At 41.7% G+C, this 13,861-nt stretch overlaps 1 protein-coding gene across 1 annotated transcript in view; it reads left to right on the top strand.

Moving 5' to 3' along the window:
- Positions 1-13,861, top strand: part of MYO15B (myosin XVB) — a 57,164-nt gene that overhangs the window by 21,298 nt on the left and 22,005 nt on the right. The window contains exons 19-30 of the mRNA XM_083147988.1: positions 571-646; positions 796-914; positions 2,105-2,223; positions 2,310-2,451; positions 2,536-2,647; positions 4,737-4,894; positions 5,502-5,620; positions 7,269-7,332; positions 10,006-10,078; positions 10,224-10,297; positions 10,376-10,452; positions 10,973-11,091. Of these exons, the coding sequence (XP_083004114.1) occupies positions 571-646; positions 796-914; positions 2,105-2,223; positions 2,310-2,451; positions 2,536-2,647; positions 4,737-4,894; positions 5,502-5,620; positions 7,269-7,332; positions 10,006-10,078; positions 10,224-10,297; positions 10,376-10,452; positions 10,973-11,091 (1,252 nt within the window). The remainder of the gene's footprint in view (positions 1-570; positions 647-795; positions 915-2,104; positions 2,224-2,309; positions 2,452-2,535; positions 2,648-4,736; positions 4,895-5,501; positions 5,621-7,268; positions 7,333-10,005; positions 10,079-10,223; positions 10,298-10,375; positions 10,453-10,972; positions 11,092-13,861) is intronic.

Genomic DNA, 13,861 nt, shown 5'->3' with positions numbered 1-13,861 from the left:
TAACTTTTGGCTGTTACAAGTTGCGAACTTTATACCAGAACCGGAGCACTGCACATGAGAGACGGAACACACAGATACAAAATATGTACAAGAAAGATTGTGTTTTACCATTTAAGCTATGTGCTGTGAATTAAAACCGTTTATATTTTATTAGCATGTAAGTGTGGGTTATGAATTTATGTGTAGTACGGGGTTCGCACTATTATGAAACCTGGTTCCTCTACTTAATTTCCGTAACTCTGCGAACCAGAACATACCATTCTATTGTGGTGTGTATGCGAACCAGAACATACCATTCTATTGTGGTGTGTATGCGAACCAGAACATACCATTCTATTGTGGTGTGTATGCGAACCAGAACATACCATTCTATTGTGGTGTGTATGCGAACCAGAACATACCATTCTATTGTGGTGTGTATGCAACTCGACTTTGACAATATGCACATATTTATACATTATTGAGCCTTTTTCGGGGGTTGAGGGACATTTATAGAGGTGGGTAACTGGCAGTGGTAATGTTGGTGGTTCATTTTTTTATTTTTATTTTTAAAATCTTTGGTTACTCCAGATAATTCGGGACACATTCTCAGAGACGGGTTTCAAACTGACAAGGGAGGAGCGGCGGAAGATGAAAGATTTTTTAAGTAAGTATGAGTACCATGTACAGTTTGTAAAGTATAAGGACTCCTCTGTGAATTAAGTAAATTAATTCATTAAGACTGATGAAGCTAATTCTGTAGGAACCATATTAATGAACAACTACATGGTATGTATTAATACATTTCTTTATCAGATGATTTCCAAGTAGGGAGCGATGCCAGCTCCATCCCGGAGGATTCCATCAAGAAACGTATTGTCATGGCTGCAAGGGATAACTGGGACAATTACTTTTCTCGTCTCTTTCCTGTCACTGTAAGTTTAAATAAATGTTAGCAATAAAGATCTATAACAGTGTGCTATTCTTGTGATACTAGTTAGTGTGCTGCTTTACATTGGCATTGCTATGGTTACTTCTTTGTGACTCTGATATTGTTGGTGCAGTTAGTATTTTTGTTCTGCTTTAGGCTTCTCCAATATGTTTTGTAACATAACAGGGATGCATAAAGAGATGACGCTGCACTTAATGTTATGTGTAAATACCTACATGATTGGCTTCTGCCATCCAATACCCAATCTCTACTAGCTATTCATTGTTTTAATAAAGTAGTGAAGTAACAAAACACTGAAAGGAAACCGCGTTAAAGGCATAAAACCAATTGTATATTCCTGTGAACAGAGCTACTGTGTTATATTTGCTTGCATTGATGATTATTTGCTCTGGCTTTGCATTGGGAACCAGAAAATGAGGTCATATGATTTTGCTCTCTTTCCAGGGGCAGATTGGCCATAGAGTTCACAGGGAAGATTCCCTGTGGATTGATGTACCTCTGAGACCTGTTTTGTTTGCTGACATTTGGTCCTATTACACTGCATGGGCAGCATTGATTGTGTAATAGTTAGCATTACTGCCTCACAGCACTGAGCTCATGGGTTGATTTCCACCATGGTCATAACTGTGCGGAGTTTGTATATTCTCCGTGTGCTTGCATGGGTTTCCTCCGGGTACTCCGGTTTCCTCTCACAATTCAAAAATATACTGGTAGGTTAATTTGCTCCCAACAAAATTAACCCTAGAATGAATGAATGTTTGTGTGCATAGAATGAATGAATGGTTAAGGGAATGTATGAATGTGTAAGGGAATGTAGATTGTAAGCTCCACTGGGGCAGGGACTGGTGTAAAGCGCTGCAGAATATGTGTACGCTATATAAATAACTGGCAATAAATAAATTGTCCCCAATTATGCAGTTATTCCATCTCTACAGTACATTAACTTTGCCTTCCAGTGATGCTGCCATGGCTACACAGATTGTTATACCTTTGGTGCTGCCCATGTATGGCCACTTCAACAACATTTTTCAGGGCCAATTAAAGTTACCAGTGCCCCTGTCTCTCTCTCTCTCTCTCTCTCTCTCTCTCTCTCTCTCTATATGCATTTGTGTATTTTGTTATGATTACCTTTTCAGATGATTTAGGCATGTCTATTATCCATCTTACATGCAGCTAGATGAAGATGCAGAACAGCTGCTCCTGGGAGTTTCTCACAGAGGTTTTAGGCTATTGAAGGAAGTGACGGCAACCGGAATCCAACAGAATCATTTGAAGACACTTTGCAGTTACAGGTGGGGTGAAGAATGGGAGAGTAATTGGGAGACATCTTTTATAATCGGTATTTTTAAATCGTTAAATAACCCATTTTATCATGCAGTTTTGCAGACATTCTCTCAATTGAGATATCTGGTTCCCGCACCCTTCGCTTTCTCCTACGCAATGAGGAACTTCTGTTGCAATCTAGCAAAGCTAAGGCACTCAAGTCTTTGGTTGAAATCTTCCTTCAGGAACTAATAAAGGTGGGAAAGAGGAGAATGCTGGTTTCCATAGGCTGGAATTCGGTATCCCGGTACTCATATGGTAATCTCTTTTTGTTCTCTTAGGATTCAAATCATGTGGTCGCACTCCGTAGCCATATAACTGATGACCGGAGTCTACTCAACTTCAAAAAGGGTGACCTCATCAAAGTGCTGCCAATGGAAGGACTAGAGCCAGGTGCGTACAGGAGCCACACAATGGCATGGCTGTATTTCTATAACGGTCATGACATTAGAATAGTTAATGCCTCTACATGCATTATGTATTGCCTGCAGTCAGTGGAGGTCAGCACTTTTGAGTGCAGAAAAAATATGAATGTACAGAATATCCATTCAACAGGATTTATTCAGAATCCGCTTTATTTAGTCAGGTATACTTGTTTATACTCGGAATTAGATTTGGAATGCTGTGAAACAGCCAGATAGGTAACAAGTAAACAGTGACAGTACTGGTCTATATGACACGTACAGATATGCACTAGATGTGTCCTGTTAAGGGTGATGATGAACACTGACATGTAGACCATATATTTGCTGAGCTGCACAGCACCCAGGAAGCCATTCAGTGGGGACACTTGGTCCTTTGCAACAGCCAACTAGGTAAACAGTAAAAAACAGTACAGATATGGAACATGACAGGGGAGTCATGGGTTACATATTTTTGACTGGGTGGCACAGATCCTAGGCAGCCATCAGTGGTGCCATCTTGACTTCACTACTCCCAGGGCATCTCTTCTTCAGTACACCATGGCCAGCATGGATGGATCCAGAGGCTGTCCTGCTGTGGGGCTGGCCTAACGTGTCAGGGACTTTGGCTGGAGGGAGAGCCAGCATTGTGGGAGTCAGTAAGGCCGGGGGCCCTTCCTGGTCTGAGGTCCACTACTGCTGCTGCCCCCCCATTACAGGAGCGGTTACCTCCTCCCTTGTGGTTCTCCTGGGGGGGGGGTGTCACTGCTAAGCTCGTCTGGAGCAGGAACATCGATGGGGGGAGGGGCGGACTCCTGCAGTCCTCACCTGGGGCCTGCAGGCCAGAAAATATCTGCCATCACAGTTGGGTGTTGCCATCATGGCCAGGGGTCCTGCTGGCCGGGACATATCTGGGGTTCTTCATTGGGGGGTCACCCCGGGCTGATGGAGCTTGCTGCATCTCCATGCTGGAGGGCCACAGCGCCGCCTGCCTCCGGGCGGGTGTCATCGTGTCCGACGCCAGGGGACACTCGGCCCATTCTTTCCTCCAACTTCCTCCCCCTCCACTCGCCTTCTCCGCCTATCTCCAACTGCCTCCTCCACACTTCTCCGGGGGCCGAGAATGGGGAGCTTCATGGATAGGAGATCGGAGCTCCCCATCCTTGGCCCCCGGAGAAGCGTGGCGGAGTAGGCGGTCAGAGATAAGATATACCAGCACCTTTATATCACAACAGTGGCACATAAATACATATATCTGTTCAATTGCACCATTTTATTATATTGTGACACAGAAATTACTAATTGAGGAAAGTTATTTTAGTTATGTTACAACAGCATCAAAGTAAGTGTTATTCCATGTGTATATGTAGTCATAAATTTAAAATTGCCCTCAAGTATAGTTTTACTCTCTCCTTTTTTGTGTGTGCCTTTATTTGTACTTGCAACTTGGTGGGACTGCTATGCTATTACTGGTGCCTGTCCTTGTGTTTCCCTCCTTTATCCCTATAGATTGTAAGCTTGCAGCAGGGCCCTCCTACCTCCAAGTCTGTCTGTTGTTACCCACTTTGTTTTATCACTGTCATCTATTGTAAAGCGCAACGGAATCTGCTGCGCTATATAAGAAACTGTAAATAAATACATTTTATATACCATGGGATCTGTATCATGTGTCAGTTATAACTGAATATGCCACTTTGAAAATATGGCTGTGATGACCATGTCTGTGCATCAGCTAAGTGGTCTGGGAAATACGAATGTTGGTAGGACCGGTTTGGCCAGCCCTGGTCTATGCTATTTATCTAAATAAATGGCGGAGACCATAGAATAATCTGTTAATTTTAAGAGATATTTTCATTATATACAAATTCATTTTATGCCAATTTGGATGTATTTCCTCAGCAGCACAATAACACATGACTCTGACTCTGATAGAAGATACATATACAATACATAAATAAAAAAACGCCATACAAATCTTATAGATGCAGGGAAAAGAATACAGAAGTCAGGTCTTCACTAATTTGATAATAGAACAATCTATGCTGCATCAGATAATACTTTGCCCCATCTATATCCTGCAGGTTGGCAATTTGGTTCTATTGGGGGGCGCTCAGGTATATTTCCCTCCCGATTTGTGCAACCAGCTGCAGCTCCAGATTATTACAGCATAGTTGAGAAGAGAGACAACTGGGAAAATAGGAGTCGACCGCAGAGAGTCATGAGGACCACTAGCAAGGAGGTGAGTGCGTGGCAAACTAGTGTTAAACTGAAGAATATTACTGAATGGCATGTATAGATATAGTGCTAGGGACCCCCAATACAGAGAAGCCTTGACGTTGGCTTGGGGGCATAAACATAATTTTGCGCAAAATATATGTAACCAATATCTCTGAAATCTATTATTATGTAGTGTTCTAGACTGGTTACTAATACCATTCTGTGAAACTGGGGGAACCATGGATTTTTTACTTACTCAGTATTACTCCTCCTTTCCATGCACCTGAATGGTATCACTAAGCTAATTGAGCACCTGCCACTATCTATATGGATGGCATGTTTGCTAAAATACAACACTTTATATAGCTTATATTATCTCTCGTCATCACTGTCCTCATTATTTGTGACTGGACCACTAATATAGGGGCAAATTAGTTAAGCCTTGTTATGTGATAAAGTGGAAGGGGATAATACACCAGCGAGTCCTCTCCTAACTGTGAAGTCACAGGCTGGGATGGAAAAAAAGCACAGTTGGGAGCTGAGTGACTGGTGCATTATCACCTTCAACGTTATCACTTCTCCAGGCTTAGTTAATAGATCTGCCCCATTGTGTCTAATCCTTCAAATAGAGTGGTCGGTCGAGTGATGAGATCATTCCTACAAGGAGTCCTTCACCCCAGCCCAGCATTGAACAACATTATACCCTGATTGAGTTTGCTCTGAAGTATTTTCGGGAAGCACAAGCAATGTGAGTGAACTGTATAAATTGAAATCTTCAAATGGTAAATGCAGTTTTTTGGAATATGTGTTGCTGATTGTATGGTGGGGTAAATATGAACACAAGTGGATGTCCTGAAGTCACTGAACAACCCAGTACTTAATGGAGTGGTTTATTATTTAGCAGTAACTTGACTCTACAGCTGGACTCTGTTATGCATGTAACGGGCTCTCAGCATGAAGCATAGCATATACAGACCAAAGCAGTGACTGTATATGGGTAGGATGCAAGTGATGAATAACATTGTAAATGCTGTAAATTGCAGGGTCTCACTAAGCTAAGCGGTACACATCTCTGTCCCACTGTGATGCTCTAACTCACAGTGACAAGATAATGCCACGTATACACAAATGGTGGCCATCTTGGTTAGGGGAAGATTGAGCCACTGGAAGTACGGGACAGTCCCCTCAGTAGTTTACCCCCCTCTCCTTCCCATACATATGTCCTGTATAAAAAAAGTACTTTCAAACCAGTACAATGTGGCATCTGGATGGCTGACAGACAGTGTGTAGTTCAACAGGCATTAGGTCGACATACATATAGTGGCCATAGTCAAAAGGTCACAACAAGCAATATGTTGACATGTCAATGGTCGACACATTATTAAAAGGTCAACATAAGCTTTCCTTCATTTCTTACATTTTTTGGATTTGTTCATACTTTACCAATCACTTGGACTCTGATTGGGAATGGTAAAGTGTGCCGAACACAGCAGAGAGAGGCACCTGGCCTGATGCATGCTCAGGTGTCATCATTGATAGAAAAAAAGTTAAAAACTCATTCCGACATTTTCTGTGACGACCTTTTGCTTGTGTCGATAATGTGTATGTTGATCTCTTGGAGTCGAACTAGACATTGGGCCTAATTCAGACCTGATCACACAGCCGATCATATTTGGAGCCCAGAGATCAGGTATATGCCGTCCCACCAGAGTGAAATCTCGCCCCGTGCAAGCCTGTAAATTGCGTAGCACACCTTACAAAAATATCCTTGGTCTGTGAATAGCTGCAAATCCATTCAAAAGCTGCTCACTATTGAATGATTTCTCTAGTGTGTGCAGTCTGTACGTATCCCCAGATTTGGTGGCTGCGATAGAATCTGGTTGTTTGGGGCTGGAGCTGACGTCACACAACCTCCCCTAAGACTCCTAAGCACGCCTGTGTTTTCCCTGACACTCCCAGAAAATGGCCAATTACCACCCCCCAAACACCCGCTTTCTTTCACTCACCTTGCAAACTGCCAACGAATAAAAAAAAAAACAGTAGCGGGATTTTATCTCCCTGCGGCCACATGCTTGCGTGCTATGGGTTTGTACTCATGTGCAGTCTATCAATAAATGCCTGACCTGCTAATGTGCAGGCTTACCATCAGGTCTCAATCAGGCGCATTGTCTGTGAGCTATACCATACCCCTAAAATATGCAGTCTAATGCCTGTTATGTAGATTTTGTTTGCTACGCAGCCACTTAAAATTAAGTAAATAGTCGTTTTATACGTCAATGATCATTTATACAGTGTATTAGATCACTAATAGGAGATATAAATAGTTAAAAATGTAAGTACTGCAAAAAAGTCTGCCCTAAGGGACTACTAGACCATCCAAACTTTTTACTTGGCAGGCTTGGCTGGAAGGGAATGGCTGCTGAAGGAAAGAAACCAATGGAGTTGGTGCAACACACAAAGGTAAACTATAGACTATGAAAGACAATCACTGTTATAGTATTTTCTACTCTTTATACTGTCATTTCCAACAGACAATAGGGTTCTCCCAAAGCTCCTAATCCCTACACAGCCTTTTATATTTCATCATCCCCATAATTCCACCTCCAACGCTCCCCTCATAGTGCCATCTCCAATAGTACCATGAATACCACATTGCCACCTCCTACACATGCTGACAACCTCCCCACTTTGACATCTCCAAAACCATGCAGTACCACCACTCACCTCACAATGCCATTTTCAATACTAGTTACCTCAATTTCCACCTCCAACACATGACACCACCCTCTACATTTTGCCACCTCTCACATCATGATTCTTCACTTCCCCACCCAATCTCATTCCAAAAGCCATTATCCCTCCCACCCCATCTCCTTACACACACCATGGTCCTCTCCATCAGACACAACATTGTCCTCTTCACCATGTCTTCTCACACACACCATTATACTTCCCACCTCGTCTCCTTACACACACCATTATCCTCTCCAAAATGGTGTTGTGCCGCGTACTAGTAGTCTGGAGGGACCACTATGTATACCGCACCTTCCGGCGCTTGATTAGTGCAATAAATATCAGAAACTGTTATTCATGGGTTTAATCAATGTTAATCAAAGTGCAAGTGTAACTGTGGGTCTGCTTAGGACTCACATATGTAGCAAATATGGGAAAGGGGGAGAGAGACACTATACGCTGCTCTGTGGATATATAGTTGGGATTAAATAAATGAATAGACTCCTTGCTGAATAAATGAACTCTAGACACAATGTAAATTAAAGATTTTATATAAGAAAACATATGTTCAAGCAGTACATAAAATAACAACAATTAATACATATGAAATATTATTTTTTAATGAATAGCACGTTTTTCACATTTGATCCATATGTTGGCATATACCATAGGAAATTGCTGACTGGGGTAGCTGAGGGTTAATGGGAGATTTGCCAAGCTGGTTAGTATAGCAAAAAATCAATTTGAAAGTTAGAGGCAAGCTGTATTCTTAGTAACAATTATCCAGGAAAGCACCCGGCCAATTAGCATGTAGATGATCCACGCAAGAGAGTCATTCAGGCCAGACGGTGCATAGGTATGACAGCGTTACTTGTGAATAGAAAACAGATAATCTCACCCTCCAGTTGGTAGTGGGTTGGTAGTATGTTTTGGGGGAGTCCGTTCATTTGTGGGGGTCCGCCCCGTGGAGTGGTGTCCGTGCGCCCAGCAGCAGTTGGCGTCTGAGTCGGGAAGTCAGGCGGCTTATGGGTGCTGCTGGAGGTGGTAGCGGGGCGGCACACACTCGTCACGCTTCTGCGTGTGGAGGGGAGGCTGGAAGGTATGTCAGCTAGAGTTCCGGATCAGGTGGTGCAAGCTTGCAGCGGAAGTACGTCGACGCATTTCAGCTCCTTAAAAACCAGGGACTTTTTCAAGACTGTCTTGAAAAATTCCCTGGTTGTCAAGGTGACGAAACGCGTCGATGTACTTCCACTGCAAGCTTGCACCACCTGATCCGGAACTCTAGCTGACGTACCTTCCATCCTCCCCTCCACACGCAGAAGCGTGCCAAGTGTGTGCCACCCCGCTACCACCTCCAGCAGCTCCTGTAAGCCGCCTGACTTCCCCACTCAGATGCCAACGGCTGCTGGGCGCACGGACACCACTTCACGGGGTTGAGCCCCCAAATGAATGGACTGCCCCAAAACCTACTACCAACCCACTACCAACTGGAGGGTGAGATTATCTGTTTTCTATTCACAAGTAACGCTGTCATACCTATGCACTGTCTGGCCTGAATGACTCTCTTGCGTGGATCATCTACATGCTAATTGGCCGGGTGCTTTCCTGGATAATTGTTACTAAGATTACAGCTTGCATGTAACTTTCAAATTTATTGATTGCTATACTAACCAGCTTGGCAAATCTCCCATTAACCCTCAGCTACCCCAGTCAGCAATTTCCTATGGTATATACCAACATATGGATCAAATGTGCAAAACGTGCTATTAATTAAATATTTTTATATATTTTTTTCATATGTATTAATTGATTTTATTTTATGTACTGCTTGAATATGTTTTCTTATATAAAATCTTGAATTTAGAGTGTGTCCAGAGTTCATTTATTCAGCAAGGAGTCTATTCCTTTATTTAATCCCAACTATATATCCACAGAGCAGCGCACAGTGTCTCTCTCCCCCTTTACCATTATCCTCTCCACCCCGTCTCCTTAGACAAATAATTAGCCTCCCCATCACATCTCCCCACACACAGCATTATTCTGCCTACCCCAACTCCTTACACACAGCATTATTCTCTACCCCATCTCCCTACACAAACTATCAACCTTCCCACCATGTCTCTTTACACACACCATCGAATCTTTGAATCCTCCATCATCCTCACCCTTACCATCCCGATACATATGCATATAAAACATTCTACCCACCCAATTTCATTACAAACTATTTTCAAAAATTGTTTTCACTGCACCATATCTACCCAACATTCTCCTCCTCTCCTCTCCATCCCAATACCCTTCCTTCCCACCCACCATCCCTCAGTGACACACCCTCTGTGCACACAAAACTAGCTCATACATCTTTTCTTGTGTTTCTCACACAACTTTTATTTGTTCTAGATTCCAATTGCAGAGTCTTTGATTTATTACACCGACAAAGAGATGAATGAGCAATCAACAATTAACTTCATGAGTACGTACCTCAGAAAGTTAGAAATTGTGGCATGTGGCAGAAATAAACATGTCTCATCACTGAAACTCATATTGGTAATCTTGTGTTAAACGGTTATTTTTTATGAAAATATAATATGCATGCAATGTTTGTGTTTTCCCTGCAGCTCTGATGAGATTCATGGGAGATCAGCACTATAGAGAGCAGGATGATGTGAAATCTATCTATGAGATTCTACTGGTGAGCATTTGATTAAATAAATCACGTGGGAGAGAGAAAGATTAAAACAAAATATTAAATATGTACTTCATCCTGCAGCTCTGCAGAGAAAAGCCACTTCTGAGAGATGAGGTTTACTGTCAAGTGCTAAAACAGATTACGGAGAATCCCAAACAGTGAGTACCTTACTCACTCATGGCGTGTCTCAATATTTGCATGTCTTTACACCTGGATAGGGCTGGTGGCATTTACATATAGTTGCAGAGGTGCAACGAGTAAAAGATGCATACACAAATGCAATGGTGTTAGAATCAGGTCTGTTATGTGCCTAAGGTTATCACCATTTTCATAGTCTTCTGTACGAATGAGTGCATAGACATTATACAAATATAGTATTGGGAAACATTTAGCATACAGTAGTCTGTAGTACACATACATACTTGCGCTTTGTTTTTCCTGTATAAGTCACCTTATGGATTTAGAGTAGGGTATAGGCAGTATTTGCCTTTGACCTCCAGATCTGTGAGATTCTCGTTTTAGAATTGTGGATATTTTATTTTAAATTAACTGATATGTTCTATACTTAGGTTGTTGTATTAATCTCCAGAACAAAAATGGTCGATTACAAACCATGATTTACTCCACAGTCACTTTTTATACTGCTGCCCTCTAAGACAGGTCTCTATATCCTCACAGGGAGAGTTGTAACCGAGGCTGGATTCTCCTGAGCCTGCTGACTGGATACTTCCTTCCTTCCCTCACCTTACTCCCATGTGTTACCAAGTACCTCCAGGATACCACTGGCACTTACCAAGGTGTGTCACTAAAATTCAAGATTTACACAGATATAAGAAATATTTTCCTTTATAGGGTTTTGAGCCATAGATGCTCCCTTTGCTCTAGTATGTAAAAAGTTAGTGCAACAGTGAAGTGCAGTGATCTTATTATTGACTTAATGAGATAACAACCAGTTACTTTTACATTATCCTTCCTCTCATGTTGTAAACGCCCAATGTCAGGTCTAATCAGTTTTTATCATTATCATACAGTACTTTATACATGTATCTCCGCCTGCTCCCCACTGTTATATATCTCCATGGTGTCAGTACTGACATCATCCAAATACCTAAAAAGTCATGGTCCCATTATTAAGACAATAAATGCATGGAATTTTAGAAAAGACTTGGCATAATGTAGGCTGGTAGGACCTGGTGTTGCATGTATCAAGGGCAGTGCCTACTTCGTTTGGTTTCCTATTGGGAAATGCGGTATTTTGATAATACTACCCCTATTTAACTCTCTGAGTGCCAACATCTCTGTTAGAGATGTGCAAAATATCCACTAAAATTTCCAGAACCGCTTACATTTGTTATATAAATGTAAAAAAAATAATTCATTATGATGAATAAAAAAATGTTTGCTTGCCAATTTTCACACCTATTTTGACAAATTCACTTGGAACTCAAAGGGTTAATAAGACTGAAGTTAAATGTTTACAATTATTTTTAATATGTAAAAAAATAGAAAGAATGTTAGAACCAAGCAACCGGGAGTCCTATCTCGCTACCTATTTGACTTTTCCGCTAATCCTGACAGTGTCTGATCCTATGATCCTCTTACATTTCAGCAACTTTCCCAAGTCCCAGCAATAATGCATCTCATACAATTCCCTTTTACGAGTGAGCAAACACAAAAGATTGTGTTCATATGTTGACATTTTCATGTTTTTATCTGATTTTCTTTTTTTATTTGTCCTTTGTTTACACATTGTAAACTATTTTTTATTATTATTGGAGTTTGTGTGTATTATACACACTCCCAGCAGGTGTAACGATCTAGATTAATTTTGCTCTGAAAAGCTTTATTGCCTGTCACAAAGGACAACCGGCAGTGTTTTCTCAGCCATCTCCTGTTTAATATTTGTTTCACAAAGTCTCCACATCTGTGCTTTGTGATGAGGAAGCTGGAGTAAATGTGACTTCCTGGTTACATGGACAGGCTTGCCCATTGTACTTTATCTCTACGTGCATGAACGTAATGTCTAAGTACAGTAGGTGTAAACTGAATAATTGACCAGTTGTAGACTTCCTCTTTTTTAAAACACCCTCCACACCAATGCACCCATTAGAAAGCTGCCCAAGTCACATTTGTGCTTGTTTGTAGTTGATTTGACACCACAGCCTCTTGGAGCAGGGATGGCTGGGAAATGTTAGCATTATAACAAGTTTAGAGCAGTGGCCCATCCTTCAAAAAAAGTGTTCCTGTTTAACACATAGGGGCTGATTTGTTCATGCCCTTTTGCTGGACTGCACAGCAGGTTTGCTAGCAAAAGGGCTTGTTTTGCTTTACCTACCAATGGGGCCATGGATCTTAGATCAGAAACAAATAAGGCAGGCTAGCAGTTCCCCTACCAAAAGAGCGGAACGCAGGGATGAAGCCTATAATACATATCCTATCCACTGAGATCGAACAATGTAGCTGCAGTTTATTAAACTAGGGATCAGCCCAAATCTCTGAAGTAACTACTACACATACCACCACTGCCTCCTCCCCAGCAGAGTGAGCTCTATGAATGTGCCTAAAATTAGTAGCCATGGACTTGTCAGGCATATAATGCATCTTATCAATGTGTACCAATTGCAGGATTACAGTATTTAGCCAAAATGTTAACATCCAATGTCAACAGAAGTGCTATAGTGTCAACCAATGCAGAGCTATGGGGGAGGCATAGTCACTGCGCCAAGGATGCTCTGCTCAGTGCTATACTTCCTAGAGTCAGTGGCCCCACCTCCTAGGCCTGACATCACTGGTTTCAGCTCTGAGATGGAACAGGGTAGCATAGAGCCATTTTCTGGCTGTGGTCAACAGGGAGATTGGGCACTAGGATTCTGCACTCCTGGGATTTGAGTTTTAAAAAATACTGTATTTGGAGTGGGAACTGGATGATAGGTGTCTAGGTTACATCATATGGTCGACATGCACAAGGTCATAACCAAAAGGTCAATATGGCAGTGTTTGCCTTTTTGCTAATTTACTTAATTTGTTGGACTTTTGCATACTTGATCATCCACATTTATTATTTATTTATTAACATTTTCTTATATATGCACAGTGACTATGGACTATGATTGGGAACAGTGAATGAAGCAAACATAGCACAGTAATTGGAGGTCCATGTGCTGAAATCTACAAATTTATATAAAAAAAGTGAAAAACTCATGTCGGCCTTTTCATGTATCGACCATTTTCACCTTTTGCTTGTGTTGACCATTTTTCCCTGTCATCCTTGTGCCTGTGACCTCATGACTGTCTACCCTATAATCAATGCCCATTTAGAGTGTCTGACTCCTAATGTGGTCATTCAGCTCTGTCTTACAAATGATTATATAACGATTATGGAACAAAAAGCTCCTGAAGGCTTTATGCACCTACACGGGAATACAGTCAACAACTGGAGCTCCATTGCTTGCCAACTTTGATATGGCAAAAGCAAGCTCCTCCTTGGTAAATGGGGAATAAAAAAATACACTGCCTCCTAGAAAAGTCTAGGTAGTGCTTATACCATTTTAATATCATGACATATCA

Source organism: Crinia signifera, chromosome 6 (genome assembly GCF_055691185.1).
Source record: "Crinia signifera chromosome 6, ASM5569118v1, whole genome shotgun sequence".
NCBI classification, from domain to species: Eukaryota; Metazoa; Chordata; class Amphibia; order Anura; family Myobatrachidae; genus Crinia; species Crinia signifera.
The sequence above is the reverse complement of the archived record's forward strand: the minus strand, read 5'-3'. Positions and strand labels throughout refer to the sequence as shown.